At 45.2% G+C, this 19,704-nt stretch overlaps 1 protein-coding gene across 2 annotated transcripts in view; it reads left to right on the top strand.

The window, feature by feature from the left end:
- Positions 1–19,704, top strand: part of LOC146632995 (syntaxin-binding protein 4) — an 81,406-nt gene that overhangs the window by 28,793 nt on the left and 32,909 nt on the right. For both annotated transcript variants that reach the window (XM_085351932.1, XM_085351931.1), the window contains exons 3-5: positions 3,531–3,626; positions 7,421–7,490; positions 7,577–7,651. In XM_085351932.1, coding sequence (XP_085208058.1) covers positions 3,531–3,626; positions 7,421–7,490; positions 7,577–7,651 — 241 coding nt within the window. The remainder of the gene's footprint in view (positions 1–3,530; positions 3,627–7,420; positions 7,491–7,576; positions 7,652–19,704) is intronic.

Here is a 19,704-nt window from a genome sequence, read left to right as displayed (position 1 = left end):
CTGCCTGAACTCTCTCAGGCAGCTGACAGACTGAGCATGACTCTGACTCTGTCATTTCTTTAAGTGTTCCTCAGGAATGGTTCTCCAGGCTTCTTGATGGATAGTCAAAGCTCTTCTTTGGATGTTCTCTTAAGATGACCCTCACTGCTTCAATAATGTTGAGGTCCGGGCTTTGAGGAGTCCAGTCCATAACCATCGGTCATGAACTGGCCACTGTGAGGGTTTTATTTTCTATCCAGTTATGCTTTTGGCATAACAGTGATTTTAAGTAATTGGTTGTGCTGTATTTATACATATGTGTCAGTGTCAAAGGTTTTTTGACTTACTGGAAAGCCAAAAAGTCTGAAGAATGAAGATGCGTAAAAGCCAACCTGTGTATCAATATGTGCACGCAGGTGAGAAGCAAAGCAACTAATTCCCATCCAACCTGAGCACATGCAGGTGAATACAGTGTTCTGATACATATATTAAAGTCTTAAGGCTTCCTTAGTGCACACATGTAGCTTTCAGCAGGGAGAAGGGCTGCTGTACACACTGTAGCATACAATCGCATATGGAGGACAGCACTTTTGAATCTCTCTGTTAGTGCAGCTGAAAGCAGCACAGCATCAGCCTGTGGGCAGGGGACGGTGTTTGCAGTGAAAATCGTGTCCGTCACAGTTCATTTTGTTGACATGTTGGCAGTATCTGCAGCTTGTGCTTTAAAGAAGACGGTTTTCAAAACTCACTCTCCCTACTCAACAGACATTTTATATTTCATGTTCTTGTGTTATCTGGGGAATAAGAAACCATTTTAAGAACCTCTTGTAATCACACTGAATAACCCCACATTTTATTTAGATCTGGAACATTCAGTTCTTGTGTAAGAAATATGCCCTTGACTCATTGTGAATGGGAAGTAATGATTCGGAAAGTAAATGCAAAGCTGAATAAGAACAAGGGATGCAAGTCTTTCATATTTGCTCCAGCTGCATGTTTTTCTTATCTGATGATAGATGAGGGCAGGAGACTGCTTTGAGGCTTAAAAGAACAAGAAACTGTTTTCCTCAGAGAAGAGTATAAAAGGATGGGAGGACTGAGACAAGGAACTTTAAAACCCCACTGTTCCACCAGGCGATAATTAACTTGAGCCCTTCACTCCAGACCCAATTAGTTGTAACACTCTGTGTTGGCTCCAGCAGGCCAGTGGAAGCCTTAAGCTAAAGAAGGCCTGATTTCAGCGTTAACTCTACTATATTCTCTGTGGAGTGCAGTGATGAAAGATCCACGTGCAGGAATCAGATGGGCTGTTGGAGCTGTAGAAGCTGTGTGTGTAAAGTGTGCATAAAACACATGAACGTGGAATCATTTTGTCCACTGATTCAGTTATAGTTACTGTTGCTTAAATTATTTACATTTAATTGGTAGTGATAAGATTATTACAATTATTATTATTCGTTTTCTATCCACATTGGAGTTTTGCTCCTTTGCATCATGCCGAAGCTGGAAACCTGGGTCCTCTGTAGCCAGTTAGAAAGATTACACAAGTTACCCTCTGAAGGTCTACTAGAAGCAGCACTTGAATGCAGCACTATAGACAATCCCTACTGCAACCATCACTGAGACTAATCAGCTGATCTGATCAGTATGATTCACGCCTACTGGCTGAAGAAGCTGACTGAACTCAATGAGGCTGCTAAAGGATGAAACGCACCCAGAATGGCTAACAGAAGGCCGGAAGGTCCTGATCCCCAAGGATCCCCAGAAGGGACTGGTCCTATCCAAATACCAGCCAATAACCTGCCTCGGTACCACATAGAAGCTCCTGTCAGGCATCATAGCAGCTAAGATAAACAGGCACATGGCTTGACACATGAGCAAGAATACCAGAGGAGAAACACTGGCTTCTGGTAGACATAGCAGTCACCTGAGACTGATTACCAGAAGGCCTATGACTCGATGCTCTACACATGGATCCTAGAACTATATAAGATCAACGGGACCCTAAAAGCCTTCATCAGAAACTCAATGGGGATGTGGTGTACAACACTAGAGGCCAACTTCAACCCAATAGCACAAGTCACCATCCATCATTTAGACTGGAGAAGTGTAGTCTGATGGTAACAAGAGAAGGAAGGTAGTCAGAGGGGACCATGCTACCAGAAGGCAACATGTAGACACTGAGGACAGCTACAAGTACCTGGGGATCCCACAGGCAAATGGGAAAGACTAGGAAAGCTGCAACCACCAAGTACCTGCAGAGGGTCAGGCAAGTCCTGAGGAGTCAGCTGAATGGTCAGAACAAGATCTAGGCTGTCAACACCTACAACCTGTTGGCGATCAGGTACCCTGCTGGGATAATAAGGTGACCAAACGAGGAGATAGAAGCCACTGACAATAAGACAGGGAAGCTCCTTACCGGGCATGGAGGGCTTCACCCCAAGTCCAGCATCCTGAGACGCTAAGTGGAAGGAAGGAGGCCCGGGACTACTGAATGTCAGAACCACAGTCCAGGATGAGACAACGAACATCCACGAGTACATCAGGAAGATGACTATAACTGACCGCGTGCTTAGTGAATACCTCAGTGCCGAGTATAGCCTGGAAGTCCTAAGGTCAAAATGGGAGACGCACCCTAGGGCGGTCAAGAATGACTGAGCTAAGATCCTGTGGGACTTCCAGATACACATGGACAAACTGGTGATGGCAAACGAACCAGACATAGTAGTGGTGGACAACCAGAGATGGCCGCAGTAATAGATGTAGCTATTAGAGATGGACTGATACCGATACGTAATATCGGATCAGTCCATCTCTAGTAGCTATACCAGCAATGTCAGGAAGAAGGAACACAAGAAGCTGGAGAAGTACCACCGGCTGAGAGAAGAACTCGAAAAATGTGGAAGGTGAAGCTAACAGTGGTTCCAGTGGTAACTGGAGCAGTGACTCCCAAGCGAGGCAAGTGGCTCCAGCAGATCCCAGGAACAACATTGGAGATCTCTGTCCAGAAGGATGCTGTCCTAGGAACAGTAAAATACTGAGCAGGACCCTCAAGCTCACAGGCCCACAGGGGCATTTCTTCTGTTTGGAATTGAATTGCTTCTTACTGTGGAAATGGTGTGGAACAGTGACATAGTGGTGGAGTGGTGATTTAGTGTACGGGGGAAAGTGCATTAAAGTAAGAGTGCTTTACATAAAGCTTGATCTGGTCATAAAGACTTTTTTCTATGCTTAGTGGTTGCAGTGGCACAGGTTTCAGAGACAGGAATGAACCCCTTTGAGCTGTAAGAAATGTAACCAGGTCATAGATGGAAGAAATCTGACAACAGTGTGCCAGGAGACATGAACCTCTGTCTGTTGTGCTTGAGCAGGTTTTTGCAGGACTGTCATTAACCTGGAAATCAGAGTGTTCCCTATGATGCATTGTTTCCAGGCAGTGACTCCACTGTCATCATTTTTTACAAGGCACAAAGTGGCTGGAGGGCAAAAAATCATTAAAGAAACACTGGAAAACCCATTAAAGTACTCTTTTTCTATCTCTCTCTCTACAGGAATTAAAGTGATAGGTGGAGTGAAGGAGCTAACAGGAGAGGAGTTTGGAGTCTACGTCAAACGGATTTTACCAGGTGGCCTTGCTTCAACTGATGGTAAGACTTGAAATCCAGAAACCTTTGGTCAGACTGTGCTAGAACAGCACAGTCTGAATTTAGACTAGTTACTTTGACCCCCAACACAGAAGATAATATTTCTAGAACAAAGGCAGTAAAAGTTTCGACTTCCGCCTCTGAATTGGGGCGATAAGAAAAAGAGAAAATACTTGTGGGACTATAAATGTTCAGTCATTCTCCAACATCTCTGTTGGAGAATGACTGAACATTTATAGGCTCTATGTGAAGCAGTATTACTGAATGGGTAATTCCTGAATATTTCCCAGAAAGTTCAAAAGAGGTGAAGAGGACCAAGTTGGCTTGGCCTATAGAAAAGCCACATAACAGTACAGCAGTTATTTGTGGACATTTCCATTGTCTCCTCCGATATTTCACAGCAACACCTTGAACATGTCTGTTGAGACCAAGCATGCAGTCTGCAGCAGTGCTGGTGTTATTTTAAATGCACAAATCCTTTGTTTGTGCCTTTACTACATAATGTAGAAATTTAGCGAGCCCTTGTGCTAAATTTTCCCATTCATGAAGATCATGTGAATGACTCCAAAAGCCAAAGAATAGAAATGAACGTTGACAGTGGCCTGACTGAAGACCTTTGCAGTGAGAACAAGTATTTTTGGAGCATATCTCCTGTGAGTATTAAAACATGAATAATATACACCACAAGATTGTCTTGGCCTACCTTTTGTGTATCGCACCATGAATGATGGATATAGGGCAAAGAGAGAAGTGTCTGTAAAAATTGTTGTTTGTTTCTTACAGCTTGTCCAGAACACCACATATGCTTGACTTTAGTTAGGCCACATTCTTCTTCAGTTGCTGGTATACAGATCAAAGGGTTTTGCTGTATTGTCGCAGTGCTGGTCTCTTCCTGACCCACCAGTCTGACATTTAAACTGCAGTCAGAAGAGCTGAGCTCACAGTTCACATCCCCGACTCCTCACTAAGATTTTCATGTCAATTCCAAGTGAGTTCACACTAAAATGTGCAAGATGTTGCTGTTTAACTCATAACTGAGTCTCATGTTGGTTTAAAGCTGAGGTACGCAGCATGTTTGGTGTCACTAGAGGGAAAAAAATCCATCATAACCATTCAGCGTGTCTGTCAGACATCTAACTCAGTGAACACAGTCTTTGAAGTGGCCAGATAAATGTTACCATGAGCAGGTTCAGACTACGGCACACAATGTGCAGAATCAAAGTCCTCAGCATCAAACGGATGGTCTTTAATCCCAGTGGAACTCTCTACAGTCTTCTTGTTCTCATTTACTGTACAAGGATATTTGGCCTGCAGACTAGGGTGGAGCCACGGATCAAACCACTAAGTAGATGTAGATGACTTGCTCTACCTCCTGAGCTACAGCCACCCCCCATGGCTGGATGGACTTCATATCATAAATCCCTTTTTCTGTAAGACACATTCATGGGTCCTATAGGATATAAGGCAAAAAGAGAGTTCATTTAGTTCCAGCGAATTTGAAAGGGACTATTTGGGAATATTTCTTCTTCAGCCCAGCCTAAACTCTCTGAGGCAGCTTTCTGTCATTTCTTTCAGTAGTCTTCAAGAATCGTTCCCCAGGCTTCTTGAAGGACATTCAAAGCTCTTCTTTGGATGTTTCTGCCTTTTGGTCTGTTCTCTGTCAAGATAATCTCACACTGCTTCAGTAATGTGTGGGCTTTGGGGAGGCCAATCCATGACCGAAACAAAACTTTGAAAGAAGCTCGTATAATGGAACAAGGACTCACTCTGAGAGTGAAAACCTCAGCCAAGCAGCTCACTTTCTGGGTAATATTTCATTTGAAGTGAACAATGTTGTATTTTGTTTTCTATGTTCTTTTTAAACTTACTCTAAGACGTTTGCAGAAGAGTAAAAATCAGATAACTCTAGCAAAACGGAGGTTTTCTTCGATTACACAAACGTGATACAGTAATGGATAATTGTTATTGATTTAGAAATAACTGAGCATGAATAACTTGAGCTTATTATATAATATTATATTGCATTATATATAACTAACCTGGCAGCTCATTCTCTTGACAACACTTTCTTTAAAGATACAGTGGGGCAAAAAAGTATTTAGTCAGCCACCGATTGTGCAAGTTCCCCCACTTAAAATGATGACAGAGGTCAGTAATTTGCACCAGAGGTACACTTCAACTGTGAGAGGCAGAATGTGAAAAAAAAATCCATGAATCCACATGGTAGGATTTGTAAAGAATTTATTCATAAATCAGGGTGGAAAATAAGTATTTGGTCACCTCAAACATGGAAAATCTCTGGCTCTCACAGACCTGTAACGTCTTCTGTAAGAAGCTTTTCTGTCCCCCACTCGTTACCTGTATGAATGGCACCTGTTTGAACTCATCATCTGTATAAAAGACACCTGTCCACAGCCTCAAACAGTCAGACTCCAAACTCCGCCATGGCCAAGACCAAAGAGCTTTCGAAGGACACCAGGAAAAGTATTGTAGACCTGCACCAGACTGGGAAGAGTGAATCTACAATAGGCAAGCAGCTTGGTGTGAAAAAATCAACTGTGGGAGCAATCATCAGAAAATGGAAGACATACAAGACCACTGATAATCTCCCTCGATCTGGGGCTCCACGCAAGATCTCATCCCGTGGGGTCAAAATGATCATGAGAACGGTGAGCAAAGATCCCAGAACCACACGGGGGGACCTGGTGAATGACCTGCAGAGAGCTGGGACCAAAGTAACAAAGGTCACCATCAGTAACACACTACAACGGCAGGGAATCAAATCCCGCAGTGCCAGACGTGTTCCGCTGCTGAAGCCAGTGCATGTCCAGGCCCGTCTGAAGTTTGCCAGAGAGCACATGGATGATACAGCAGAGGATTGGGAGAATGTCATGTGGTCAGATGAAACCAAAGTAGAACTTTTTGGTGTAGACTCAACTCGTCGTGTTTGGAGGAAGAAGAATACTGAGTTGCATCCCAAGAACACCATACCTACTGTGAAGCACGGGGGTGGAAACATCATGCTATGGGGCTGTTTTTCTGCCAAGGGGACAGGACGACTGATCCGTGTTAAGGACAGAATGAATGGGGCCATGTATCGTGAGATTTTGAGCCAAAACCTCCTTCCATCAGTGAGAACTTTGAAGATGAAACGAGGCTGGGTCTTCCAACATGACAATGATCCAAAACACACCGCCCGGGCAACAAAGGAGTGGCTCCGTAAGAAGCATTTGAAAGTCCTGGAGTGGCCTAGCCAGTCTCCAGACCTCAACCCCATAGAAAATCTGTGGCGGGAGTTGAAAGTCCGTGTTGCTCGGCGACAGCCCCAAAACATCACTGCTCTCGAGAAGATCTGCATGGAGGAATGGGCCAAAATACCAGCTACTGTGTGTGCAAACCTGGTAAAGACCTATAGTAAACGTTTGACCTCTGTTATTGCCAACAAAGGTTATGTTACAAAGTATTGAGTTGTATTTTTGTTATTGACCAAATACTTATTTTCCACCCTGATTTACGAATAAATTCTTTACAAATCCTACCATGTGGATTCATGGATTTTTTTTTCACATTCTGTCTCTCACAGTTGAAGTGTACCTCTGGTGCAAATTACTGACCTCTGTCATCATTTTAAGTGGGGGAACTTACACAATCGGTGGCTGACTAAATACTTTTTTGCCCCGCTGTATAACACGTTTTGGGGTCAACCCGAAAGAAAGAAACATCCAAAATGAACCACTGCTGTCCAGCTGACAGCTCCCCTCTGCACTTGCATGTAATCTGTGTTTAACCTTTCACAGGAAACCTGATGCCAGGGGACCAGATCTTGGAAGTGAATGGGGACAGCCTAGTAGGTGTCACAAGTGAAAGGTAATCTGCTAAAGTCACTGCTCTCATGTTAACAGTAGTGATGCTGGAAGACAATCTGTGTAAATGTGTTTGCATGTGTTTCACAGAGCTGTGGATATCTTGAGAGCAGCCTCTGCAACCAATCACATGCGACTTCTTGTAGCCAGAGATGAGGAAGCAAAGTAAGCAGAAGTCTGTCTACAGTCCTGTGTGTTAATGCCACTGTTTCTCTGCAGACTATAAAAATGAGCTTGTGTGTGGTAGTCAAAATCATTTTTTTTGCCCTTAACAGCAGTAATGCCCCCTGAATGCTGTTCAAAAAGGAGTACTGTCTTGGTTTACTGTAGGTCCTGCTTTTGTAGAGGGCCCAAAGGTTCTGTGAGTGATGTGAGGGAGCCAGGCTATTAAATGATCAGTTCTCAGGCCTTGCTGTCTAGTCGAGCAGTGGAGTATTTGGATGCATTTCATGATGCCTACAGAAAGACCATGAACTTGCACCTGTACAACTGTTTAAAGGGAATCAAACTCCCAGCAGGTTTGAGAGTTGATTATTAAATCCTTCCTTAAGCCACAAAGTTTCGTTTCTGTAGTGCTGGCAATGCAGAGCAAGTGCCTGTGGTTTGTGGCTGGATTAGTGATGCAGCCACAGGCCGATGTATCTGGTCCATCAAGAATCCCTTTTTTATACTGTCAACAAACAAAAAATCCACTTTGTGGACAGGGGTGGTAAATGGTAAAATGGCCTGTATTTATATAGCGCTTTACTAGTCCCTAAGGACCCCAAAGCACTTTACACATCCGGTCATCCACCCATTCACACACTGGTGATGGCAGCTACATTGTAGCCACAGCCACCCTGGGGCGCACTGACAGAGGCAAGGCTGCCGGACACTGGCGCCACCGGGCCCTCTGACCACCACCAGTAGGCAATGGGTGAAGTGTCTTGCCCAAGGACACAACGACAGAGACTGTCCGAGCCGGGGCTCGAACCGGCAACCTTCCGATTACAAGGCGAACTCCCAACTCTTGAGCCACGATCGCCCCGGGTGTCACTAGGGGTGGGTTTAAAAAATCAATTTCCCTGATTTCATTTTGAATAATGCATTCATTAAATCCTGAATCGATTTTTAAATATTTATGTATTTTACCAGAAATGCCAGAATCTCAGGTTAAAGCTCACAAAACTGTTTCAACAATCACCAAACAGCTAAAACAGTAAATGAGAGCAGGTAAACAAGTTCCCTTCAAAAATGTAAACACAGAGCGTGGAGCCCCCCCGTTCTACTCACAGATTCTGATGCTGCAGGTGTTGGGTCTGTGTTTCCACAAGCCCCGCTAGTTTAGAAACGTATTCTCGTTAACGACAAAAACAAGACGAACATCTTTTACTTGCTAGCAAGGGAGGCCCCGGCCGGTGTCTCAGAAAGCTCTCTGAATCCTACCGTAGACTGACCCCAACAACGGCCTCCTCTTGCTGCCTTTTATTGGCATGACAGTTACAATACAACACAAGCACCTCCCACCTAAAACCCCCAAATGGTTCTAAGACAAGGCACTGTGTGTGTGTGTGTGTGTGTGTGTGTGTGTGTGTGTGTGTGTGTATTTGAGTGAGTGTGTGAGAATGTGTGTCTCTCTGTGTGAGTGACTTCCAACTGTTTCTTTCTTTTTTTTTCTTTTTTATTAAGGATGAAGTTTTTATCCACGTTTTTATTTTATTCTTTTTTTTAGTGAAAAAGGGCACTTAAAAAGAGAAGAAGAGAAAACAAGCAAAAAAAAACAGAGCAACATACTAAACACAACACCATCACGTTAATCTAGCTAAGTGTAAACAGCAGTAAATACTAAATACTGAATGTTGTTGATAGAGGTGTAGTTTATGTCTATGAACAGTGAACACCCGTGTGCACACTTGTGTGGATCAGCGCGCTTGTATTCAAAAGGTTTCCCCATGTAATGGTCTGCTAGAGCAGACTCTGTATTCCTCGTCCACACGTAAATGCAAAAAGGGAGTTTTAAAAAAAATCTCAGTTTTCGGTGATTCGAAACGTCGTTTATGTGGACGAAACAGCTGCGTTTTCAAAAATACCCATGTAGGTGTGGACGTAGCGTAAAAGAGTTAGTAGTTTATTTTCTTACTACCTGTAATTTATTGCAGATTACTTGTATTTGCTTAATTGTTTACTAAATGTTTGAGGTGTGAAATAAACCGCAATGGAGCAAAATATGGTTGTGTGTGGTTGGAGGATGTGCGCGTGCGTGTGCTTGCACGCGGGGGGGGGGGGCGCGAACATTTTTCTTGTAAAACAAAGGGGGGCCCAGCAAAAAAAAGTTTGGGAACCACTGTGCTAGAGGATGTAGAGAGCCATAGCCCCGTCCCCCAGGGCATGAAGCAGGCATGGAGGCAATCCAGCCTCCAGACATCCAGAGGCCCCAGAGTGCGAGAGCCCAAGGGGGACCACCGGAGGGGCATCTGTGCCACCCTCCTGGGAAGAGCTGAGGAGAGCCCCAGATGAGGGGTCACCCAGTAGCCACGGAGCAGAAGCCAGAGGGGGCTGCAGTGGCGTGCCCGCCGGCTCTGCCGGCAGCCAGCTGTGCCAGAGTGAACCGAGCCGCAGACCCGGAGGCCCGAGGGCCCCCTTTGCCCCAGGAAGAGGCCTGACCGACCAACAGGCACCAGGCCCCACCAAGTAGTCACCGGGAGTGAGCTGGTACATACCTGAGCGCCCAGCCCCGGACACCAAGAACCACCAACGTACCGACCCCTGAGGGCATCAGTTACCGGCAGGGAGTTTGGTGAGGGGAGATAGGCCTTGGAGGGCCTGGAAGTTCCCAGAGAGGTGGAGTCTAAGACCCGACCTGACATATAGACACAGACAAACCGGCACACACAGACACAAACATGCATTACCACCCTCATGCACACATATACAAATACTCAGCATTCACTCAACGTAGGGATAGACATACATGGACACTGTACACACAATCACACTCCCCAAACAAACTCTATACCCCAGGTCCAGGTACCCTCACCCCTGGAGGGGGAAACGGCACCTAGACCCAGGAGATGTTACCCTTTCCCCCGGGGTGAAGGCAAGCAGACCGCCCCAGGCTCCACAGCAGCAGGGAGGCCCTGCATCCCAGATCCCAATCGGACGGCCAACACCTTCTCCCAGCCCCCCCCCCCCCCCCCCCGCCCAGATGGCCAGCAGAGAACAGGGGTGTGTGAAGACCCCATACCTCCCCCCTCTCGCTCAAGGTGGATTTAAAACACGGGAGAGCATGGTGCTGCTGCCAGAGAGCAGCAGGTGTTAGCACGGCCCCTCCCGAGAACCCTCAATGTCTACATGGATTTAAAATTGAGAGGTGGGCACCGGCGCCAGAGGTGGGGTTGAATACACAGACCGTCCACTGGACGCCGTTAACGTGCCCACCCTCAAGGCCCTATATGTATGTGTTATGAGACTGTGAGTAATGTGGATGTCTGAGTTGTGGAATAAAATTGAGGCACAGGTTGCCAGAAGGGGACGGGGGGGGGGGGGGGGGGATGCCTCCCCTGCACCCTGGTGACACACCCGCACCCCAAGGCCCTACTAGAGTGGGTGGGTGCGTTGGAGCGGGAAGAGGGAGGCAGCCTGGGATGGGGAGGAAAAGAAAGGAGGAGCAAGATGCCCCTCCCTGGGGCCAGCTCCCCCGCTGACCCCAATAGGCACCCCCGTCCTTCGGCACCCACCAAGGCAAGGGAGCCCACGCCCATCAAGATCTGGGCCTACGGCAGCAGGATCACCCAACCCCACAGGACCCGGGGCAGCCCACCTGACCCCACCACAGAGGAAACTGTACCCACCCTAACATTTAATCATCTCCCAGACTGCACAAGACAGTAGACACCCAGGTTAAGTTTATTCCCCACCTCTCCTATACTCTCCCCCACCTGCAGAGTGGACTCCTGCAAGGATGGAACAAACTCCCTGTCAGTTAAAGAGCCCCCCAGTTAGGCAGATGCGCCAGAGGCCCCCTGCGCCAAGGCTGAGCCCCCGTGCACCCACCCGCCCACAACCTCGGTGACACACCAACAGGGACCTAAGCCCCCAAGGCCCAGCCAGAGCCCCAGCACGGAGGCGAAGCACCCCCGAACCCCAAGCCCCCACGCCTGCCCCGGATTTACTCAGGGGCAGCCAGGCTACCAGGCCAGTAACCTACGTCCACCAGCACAGACCCTCCCCAGCCCTGCTGCACGCAGCCACAAGGAGAACACCCTCTAAGAGCAACCAGAGCCACTAACCAGGTTATGACCACAACCCCTGGGTTAAGCCCTCCAGGGATAACGTCCCTAGGGATTCTCCAGACGCCCTAAGCCCGTCCCTACCTCCACATCAACCACAATGGTGAAGGCGGGACCAAACAATGACCCCCCACCCCCGCTAGGTGATGGCGCCTATCTGGTTATTCCAGATAGGTGTACGTTTGCATGGGATTAATGAAGACTCCGTTATTTTTAGAAACTCCCACCATGCTGTCAGAGAAGAACTGATGTTGATGCTTTTGAACCATTCATGTCTTTTGATGTTTGAGCTGATAAATGGTAGGTCTGAGATCTCTAGATCATTGCATAGTGCCTGTTCAACATCTAGCCAGGGCTCATCTAAGAAGGTACGTTTTAACCATCCTGAGATGAACTGAAGCCTGTTGGCTAAGAAATATTGTTGAAAATAAGGTAGTCTAATCCTCCTTTATCCTTGGTTCTTTGAAGTGTTTTTAAGATGATACGCGGGGGTTTATCTTTCCAAAGGAATTTAGAAATATACGAATCCAGAGATCTGAACCAATCTTGTGATGGTTTGTTAGGGATCATTAAAAATAAGTAATTTATTTTTGGCAAGTTCATCATTTTTATAGTGGCGACCCTTCCCATGAGTGATATGGGTAAAGATTTCCATCTAGTCAGATCGCCTTCTACTTTCTTTAGAAGTGTGATGTGGTTTAATTTAGTTAAGTCTGAAAGCTTAGGAGAAACATTAATACCTAAATATTTAATATTTCCAGATTGTAGTGGGGCAGAAGAAGAATTATGGAAGGAGCAGTTAATTGGAAGAACTGTAGATTTTGACCAGTTAAGTGAATAATCTGAAACACCTGAAAACCAGTTTATTAGAGTAATTACCTCAGAAAGGTTGGTTTGTGAGTTTTGGGGAAAAAGCAACACATCATCCGCATAAAGGCTGATTTTATGTTCCACGTTCTTGCATTTTATGCCCTTAATTACTGAATTCCGTCTAATTGCTGCTGCTAGTGGTTCAATAAAAATTGCAAACAGTGAAGGGGAGAGTGGGCATCCCTGCCTGGTGGCCCTCAGGAGACAGAAGCTGGAGGATGTCTGGTCATTTGTTCTGACACAAGCTGTTGGGGAATTATATAATATTTTTAACCAGTTAATGAAAGAGGTTCCAAAACCAAATTTGTTTAAAGTTGCAAATAAAAATTTCCAGTTAACTCTGTCAAATGCTTTTTCTGCGTCTAGAGATAATATTGTGGTTTCAATGTTTTTACTGTATGAGTAGTCTATTAAATTAAGTAATCTACATGCGTTTGTTGATGAGTGCCTACCTTTTATGAAACCAGTTTGGTCAGGATGAATTAAGAGGGGGTTTATTTTCTCTAATCTTTTTGAGAGAGCTTTGCAGATTATTTTGAGGTCTACATTTATAAGGGATATTGGACGATAGCTTGAGGGAAATAAAGGGTCTTTGCCTGGTTTTATCAGGAGACTAATGTTGGCAGAATTCATATTTGGTGGTAGTCTGCGATTTTCCTTGATTTCCTGCAACATTCCGTGGAATACTGGTGCCAGAATTGTCCAGAATTCTTTGTAGAATTCTGCAGGAAAGCCGTCTGGACCTGGAGCCTTATTATTGGGCATACTTATCAGGGCTTCCTGGAGTTCACCCGATGTCAGTGGCGAATCCAGTGCCATTGCTTGACTGTCTAGTAATTTTGGAAGAATTACGTTGTCAAAAAACTGATCAATTTCATTTTTAGATGGGTTTATTTGTGGTGAATATAGAGTTTCATAGAAATCCCTAAAAATGTTGTTTATTCTTCCAGGGTCATATATTGTGTTTCCTGATAAATCTTGAACACCCAATATAGTTTTTTTCTTTATTTATTTTTAACTGGTTATCTAGCAATCGACCTGATTTGTTACTGTGTTCAAAATTCTGCAAGCGAAGTCTTTGTACTAGGAATTGTGTTTTTTATTAATAATTTAATTTAATTCTAGTTTTGTTTTGCGTATTTTGTTCATTATTTCTTTATTCTTGGTCGCACTCGTAGGTTTCTTCTAAGGATTTGATGTTTTTTTCTAGTTCCTGAATATTTTTGTTTTCTTCTTTCTTTTTGTGTGATGAGAAAGAAATTATTTTACCTCTCATCACAGCTTTCCCTGCCTCCCATAGAACAGAAGCTGATGTTTCGGGAGTGTCATTAAAGTCTAAATATGAAGTCCACTCTTTTTTAAAATATTTGATAAAGTCTTCATCTTTGAGCAGCAATGTATTGAATCTTCAGTTTTTACTTGGTGTAGCGTTCTTCTTATGTATTAGTGTTAAAGATACAGGAGCATGATCGCTGACAGCTATAGGGTGAATCTCAGTGTCTGAGATGTCACACAGTAGTGAGCTGCTGACCAAAAAATAATCCAGACGAGAGTAAGAGTGATGGACATGTGAGAAGAAAGAATATTCCTTACTGGTGGGGTGAAGGGAGCGCCATGCATCGCAAAGACCAAAGTCGCTCATATACTGTTTGATTATATTTGTGGATTGCCAATTGTGCTGAGTTACTGCTGTAGTGAGCCTATCCATGTCTTCATTTAGTCCAAGGTTGAGGTCGCCTCCAAGAACAAGTGTGCCATCTAAGTGTTCAGAGAGTGCACTGAAAAAACCGTGAAAGAATGAGGGTTCATCAACATTTGGACCATATATACTTACAATACATAGCTTTTTGTTAAATATTGATAATTTAATAATAAGGATTCTGCCCTCTGGATCTATAACTGTATCGAGTACTGTAAAATTAACATTTTTATGTATTAAAATTGCTACTCCCCGTTGTCTAGAATTATAACAGGCTGCAAACACGTTAGGAAACTCAGGTGTTTTAAGTTCGTTTAAACCTGTGACAGGTCTGTGAGTTTCTTCTAATAAAACAACATCTGCCTGTAGTTTTTTAAGCTGGTAAAATATCTTTAACCTCTTTCCTCTGTTGCCAGCTCCATTTACATTCCATGTGACAAACCTTAGTGTTCCCATAATTGTGTGTGTACGCTGGGTGTTTCGTTTAGACAGGTGGAGAGAATGTGGAAACATCCCTTGTTTGTAAATAGAAAGAGAAAGAAAAATGTGTGGTGAAAGGCTCCATAAGTCTGACTATGTGTGTGAATATTCACTAATATGAACAAGCGTGGCTTGCGTGTGTGTCCTATAAGTCTGTGTGCGCTGTGAGGCTGGTGTAAATGTGCTGCCGTTGAGCGCATGTGTTTGCGTGATCGTGGTGTGTGAATATGCAGAAATAGAGGGTGTTGTTTGTAGGTGAGTGGGGAAGTAGGTGATCACAGCAGTGAAAGAAAAGAGAAAGGAAAAAAAACACGAGAATGGTGAGCGTTAACAAAAAAAAGAAAAGAAACGGAAACATTCCAATTAAAGCAATGATGGAGGGTGACGATGTTATATCTGCTATGACATCATACTGATATTACTAGGTTAAACCCATGTTAAAGGAGAGAGTGTGAATGAATAAGAAAAGAGTGTAGCGGGTTCTTATCTGGAGTGCAGTCAATATAACCACGGAGTGGTGCCGGGGTCGCGGTAGAGCTGTCCGTCCACGTAGAGCCGGCCCACGGCGAGCCGGTCCACGGCGATGACAGCGCGGGAGCCTCTCTGGATGAAGCTACGTCGAACTGGGAACAGGACCTTGCGTCGTTCCAGGATCTCTTTGGGGAACTGGTCGTTCACGCTGAAGTCCGTTCCTTTCAGCTCCGCCGCGACTCTTCACCTGTTCCTTCTGTTTGAATTGGCCGAATTTGGCCACAATTGGACGTGGTCTCCCACCTCACGGCCCCCAAGCGATGCACTCTTTCGAAGGCAATGTTCTTTACAGTGTCCTCTGGCAGCTTCAGGTGGGTTTTAATGAAGCTTTTCACCGTTGCTTCCCCGTCCTCTCCGGCAGATTCTGGAATACCAGAAAACACAAGGTTGTCTCGCATGCTACGGACTTGTAGGTCGATAACGGACTCTTTTATTTTTTTATTTTCTATGTTTAACTGGGTCACGTTATTGGTGAGAGATTTGACCGACTCCCGTAGCGTTGACTCCAGGATGTCTGCAATGTCTTTGCCAGCAGGCGATGTTATGCTGGGGGAGTCTGCCGGGCGACATCTCTTCGATGACGGCGTCTCAATTTTGGCCGGAGAAGATGCACTCTGGGCCTTCTTCATTACTAAATCTTGGAAGCACCGGTCGATGTAATCTTGGAGAGCGTCTAAACTCTCCCCGTTGTCCTCCAGGGTTTAGAGATGATAGGACAGATGTTGTTAGTTATATGACAATTGGTTAGTTTATTTGGTAATACTGAAGCTTAAAGAAACTTTATTAAATTTTACGCTACCATTCGCTTTTTTTCCGCCAAATCTCCGGCGTCTGATGTCACCTACAACATGGGTCGCTTACCTTTTCCGGTCACTTCCGTCACTTACCTCTGGCAGTGTTCCTTCCTTACCTCCGCAGTGTTCCTACTTCCAACTGTTTCTAACAACATCCTTAGTCATAAAATGGCAATCTCCCCCACACCCAATATATGGTTCAATTCCTTCACACAGTGAAGCCATAAAAAGGGCAGGAAGCTTACCAAACATCAAACAACCCTTCACAAGGATGTGCTTGTGAAGGGACCTCGAGAGGCTGGGGAGGGGGACAAAGGAATTCCTTTCATCACAGAGTTGAAACAATGTAGAGATGGTAAGCATAAAAATGACAACATTTAACAATTCACTTTAACAGCAGGTTTCGTTACTCTCCGACTAAAATTCACTGAACCAACAGCAAAAGAAGATCAAACTACGCTTCACGTTTGAAAACCATCATCATGAATTCTCTCTTACTGTTTTGCTTCCACCACAATGAAATCACACTTCCTGCACAGCTCTCTCTGTACTTCAAGACTAGTTTACCATCAAAAATCTGTTTTCTGCATTCTGCACCAGTCTACTGTTGTGTGCAGTGTTGTCGCCCGCTGTTTTGTTTTTTTTGTTTTTTAAATGACCTTTGACAAGAAAGTCTCATTTCTGCTGTTCAATACCAAAAAAATATAAACTTTTACAAATGATGCCAAGTTGCAACTCTCTTAGCTGTGTCTCTAATCAAACCTCTGTAACTTTGCTCTGCTTCACTTCAGCAGCATCAGGTGATGTTCAAATGTTGGTTCATGCTTTTCTTCAGTTTTTGTTCTACTGCAGAATATTTTTAAGGTTATCTGCTAAAAAAAAGCCAGGCCAGGAAAGTCGCCTTCATGTTTCTCTCCCAACGCTGCTTAGCTTCTGAGATCACAGCCATAGCACCCTGAGATCGCCCGATCTCGTCTGATCAGTTACTTTGACACAAAGGCATCCGCTGTGGCCTGGGTGGGTGGTTGGTGAGAAGTTCAGCCATCCGGGAGGGGCTCAGAGTAGAGCTGCTGCTCCTCCACATCGAAAGGAGCCAGTTGAGGTGGTTCGGGCATCTCAATTTCAATTCAATTTTATTTATATAGCGCCAAATCACAACAAAAGTCGCCTCAAGGCGCATCTGACAAGGATGCTTCCTGGGTGCCTCCTGGGTGAGGTGTTCCGGGCATGTCCCACCGGGAGGAGGCCCCAGGACAGACCCAGGACACGCTGGAGAGATTTTAATCTCTCGGCTGGCCTGGGAACGCCTTGGTGTTCCCCTGGACGAGCTGGAGGAGGTGGCTGGGGAGAGGGAGGTCTGGGCTTCTCTGCTTAGGCTGCTGCCCCTGCGACCGTCCCCGGATAAACCGGAAAAAGATGGATGGGTGGATGGATGGATGTCGTCCGCTGTGATGCTCACACCTTTGATAAAGTCTCACAGTGTCAGCTTTCTTTTTATACATAGATATAAAATATGGATATGTGCTGATAAATGATCAGAATTATAATCTTTCTGACTGAAAATTGAATTAAATTGAGACCTTGTGAATCAGAATTGAATCCGTTATAGAAATCAGTGAAATCACACAGCATCTTGAAGCAAACTCAACCACTACCAAATGACACCAAATGAATTTTAGGTGTAGAAGCAACGAACAACTTTCTTTGAGTGGGTTTCATGTCTCACTATTGAGGCATCTGCCAGTGTTGTCACAGAGTTATGGTTACATTAGGGATACATGTCCAAAAAAGGCATTCGTCTTGGGCTCAATTTGGGTCAGATCTAATGGACTAAAAACAGTTTTTGATGACATTGAACTAAAAGAAATTGTGGGTGTTCCAGTTGCAGCCTGAACAGCAGTGTTTTCTGGCCTGTTTGTTTTTGTTTTGGGGGGGGGGGGGGGGGGGGGTACATGTGCAAAGCAAACTAGCACCAAAAAAGATGGATCCATTTTTATTCCTTTTGTTTAACACACCAGCTCCACTCAAACAACTCGTGAATAACAAGCTCAAAATGAGTGGAACACATGATGCCTGAACTGTGCTGACAGTACCATACTAGCATTACTCCTGGCTGGTAGTATTAGTGTTGAACCAGCTTTCTAATCTGACTATGGCCAGTCTGAGTGAAAACAAGGTCAGTGCCAGCTGTCAGCATTGGCCTTGTCTTCCCTTCAAATCCACTGCACACAACGTGATCCGTGACAAAGGTAGTAGAGGATTTGCATATTTAAACAGCGAGACTTTGCACACTAGTGTCAGCCATGAGCTTTACTTAAAAATGCAATATTCTGCGTGTTCAGTGAAGACAGCGTGACAGTTGGGATTTATACCTCGGCTGTTGGAGAAGATACATGCCAGACTGAAGTCATCACTGGCAGAGTCCTCATATACAGGGTGGATATGTAGAATTACAATGTTGTGTGTAGTGTAGTACCTATTTCTCTGAGGCCAAGCTGTGTCAGCAGTGAGGTTGCCTGAGCCACTCTATCCTCCCTTCTCCATCTCTTTGTGTTCTGCGCAGAGGATGTGACAGCAGAGTCGGGGAGGGGGAGAGCTTAACGGAGACGATGCTTTGGATGATGAGCATTGTATGTTAATCTGCACTGTGTGCTTTAACTACCCTGCAGCCCAGAGGAGCTGGCGGGCAGACAGCAGTAGTGCTGGGGACTGGGAGTCGGGATTATTCGTCTCTATCTTTATATCTGTCTACACCCCCACCCCGACACAAATACAACCCAGAAGTGTCCCAGCATGTGCTGTTTGCTTACCGTCAGCAAATTACAGTTAAAAGGAAAAACACTTATTGATAAGTTAAGCCTTTTCATCTGCAGCATTGTGCTTTGTGAGAAGCATTCTGTAAACACGTTTTCATGTTTTAGTGAAAGAGAACAGACGGCAACACAAACTAACCCAAAGTTCAGTTCAATCCATGACTCTGAGATCACAACAACAGCCAGCTGAAGGTGACTGAGCCTAAATATGTCTCTCTCTCACAAAGACGCACGCACGCACTCACACAAAACACGCAGAGACACACGTACATGCAGAGACACACGTACATGCAGAGACACACGCACAGACGCACACACATGCAGAGATACACGTACATGCAGAGACACACGTACATGCAGAGACACACGCACATGCAGAGACACACGTACATGCAGAGACACACGTACATGCAGAGACACACGCACAGACGCACACACATGCAGAGATACACGTACATGCAGAGACACACGTACATGCAGAGACACACACACATGCAGAGACACACGTACATGCAGAGACACACGTACATGCAGAGACACACGTGCAGACGCACACACATGCAGAGACACACGTACATGCAGAGACACACGCACATGCAGAGACACACGTACATGCAGAGACACACGTGCAGACGCACACACATGCAGAGATACACGTACATGCAGAGACACGCGTACATGCAGAGACACACGTGCAGACGCACACACATGCAGAGATACACGTACATGCAGAGACACACGTACATGCAGAGACACACGCACA

This window comes from Diplotaxodon limnothrissa, linkage group LG4 (assembly GCF_057381915.1).
Source record: "Diplotaxodon limnothrissa isolate DT_005_m linkage group LG4, D_limnothrissa_male_GT1.1, whole genome shotgun sequence".
NCBI classification, from domain to species: domain Eukaryota; kingdom Metazoa; phylum Chordata; class Actinopteri; order Cichliformes; family Cichlidae; genus Diplotaxodon; species Diplotaxodon limnothrissa.
Note: the sequence above shows the minus strand (reverse complement) of the source record. Positions and strands in the feature narration are given on the sequence as shown.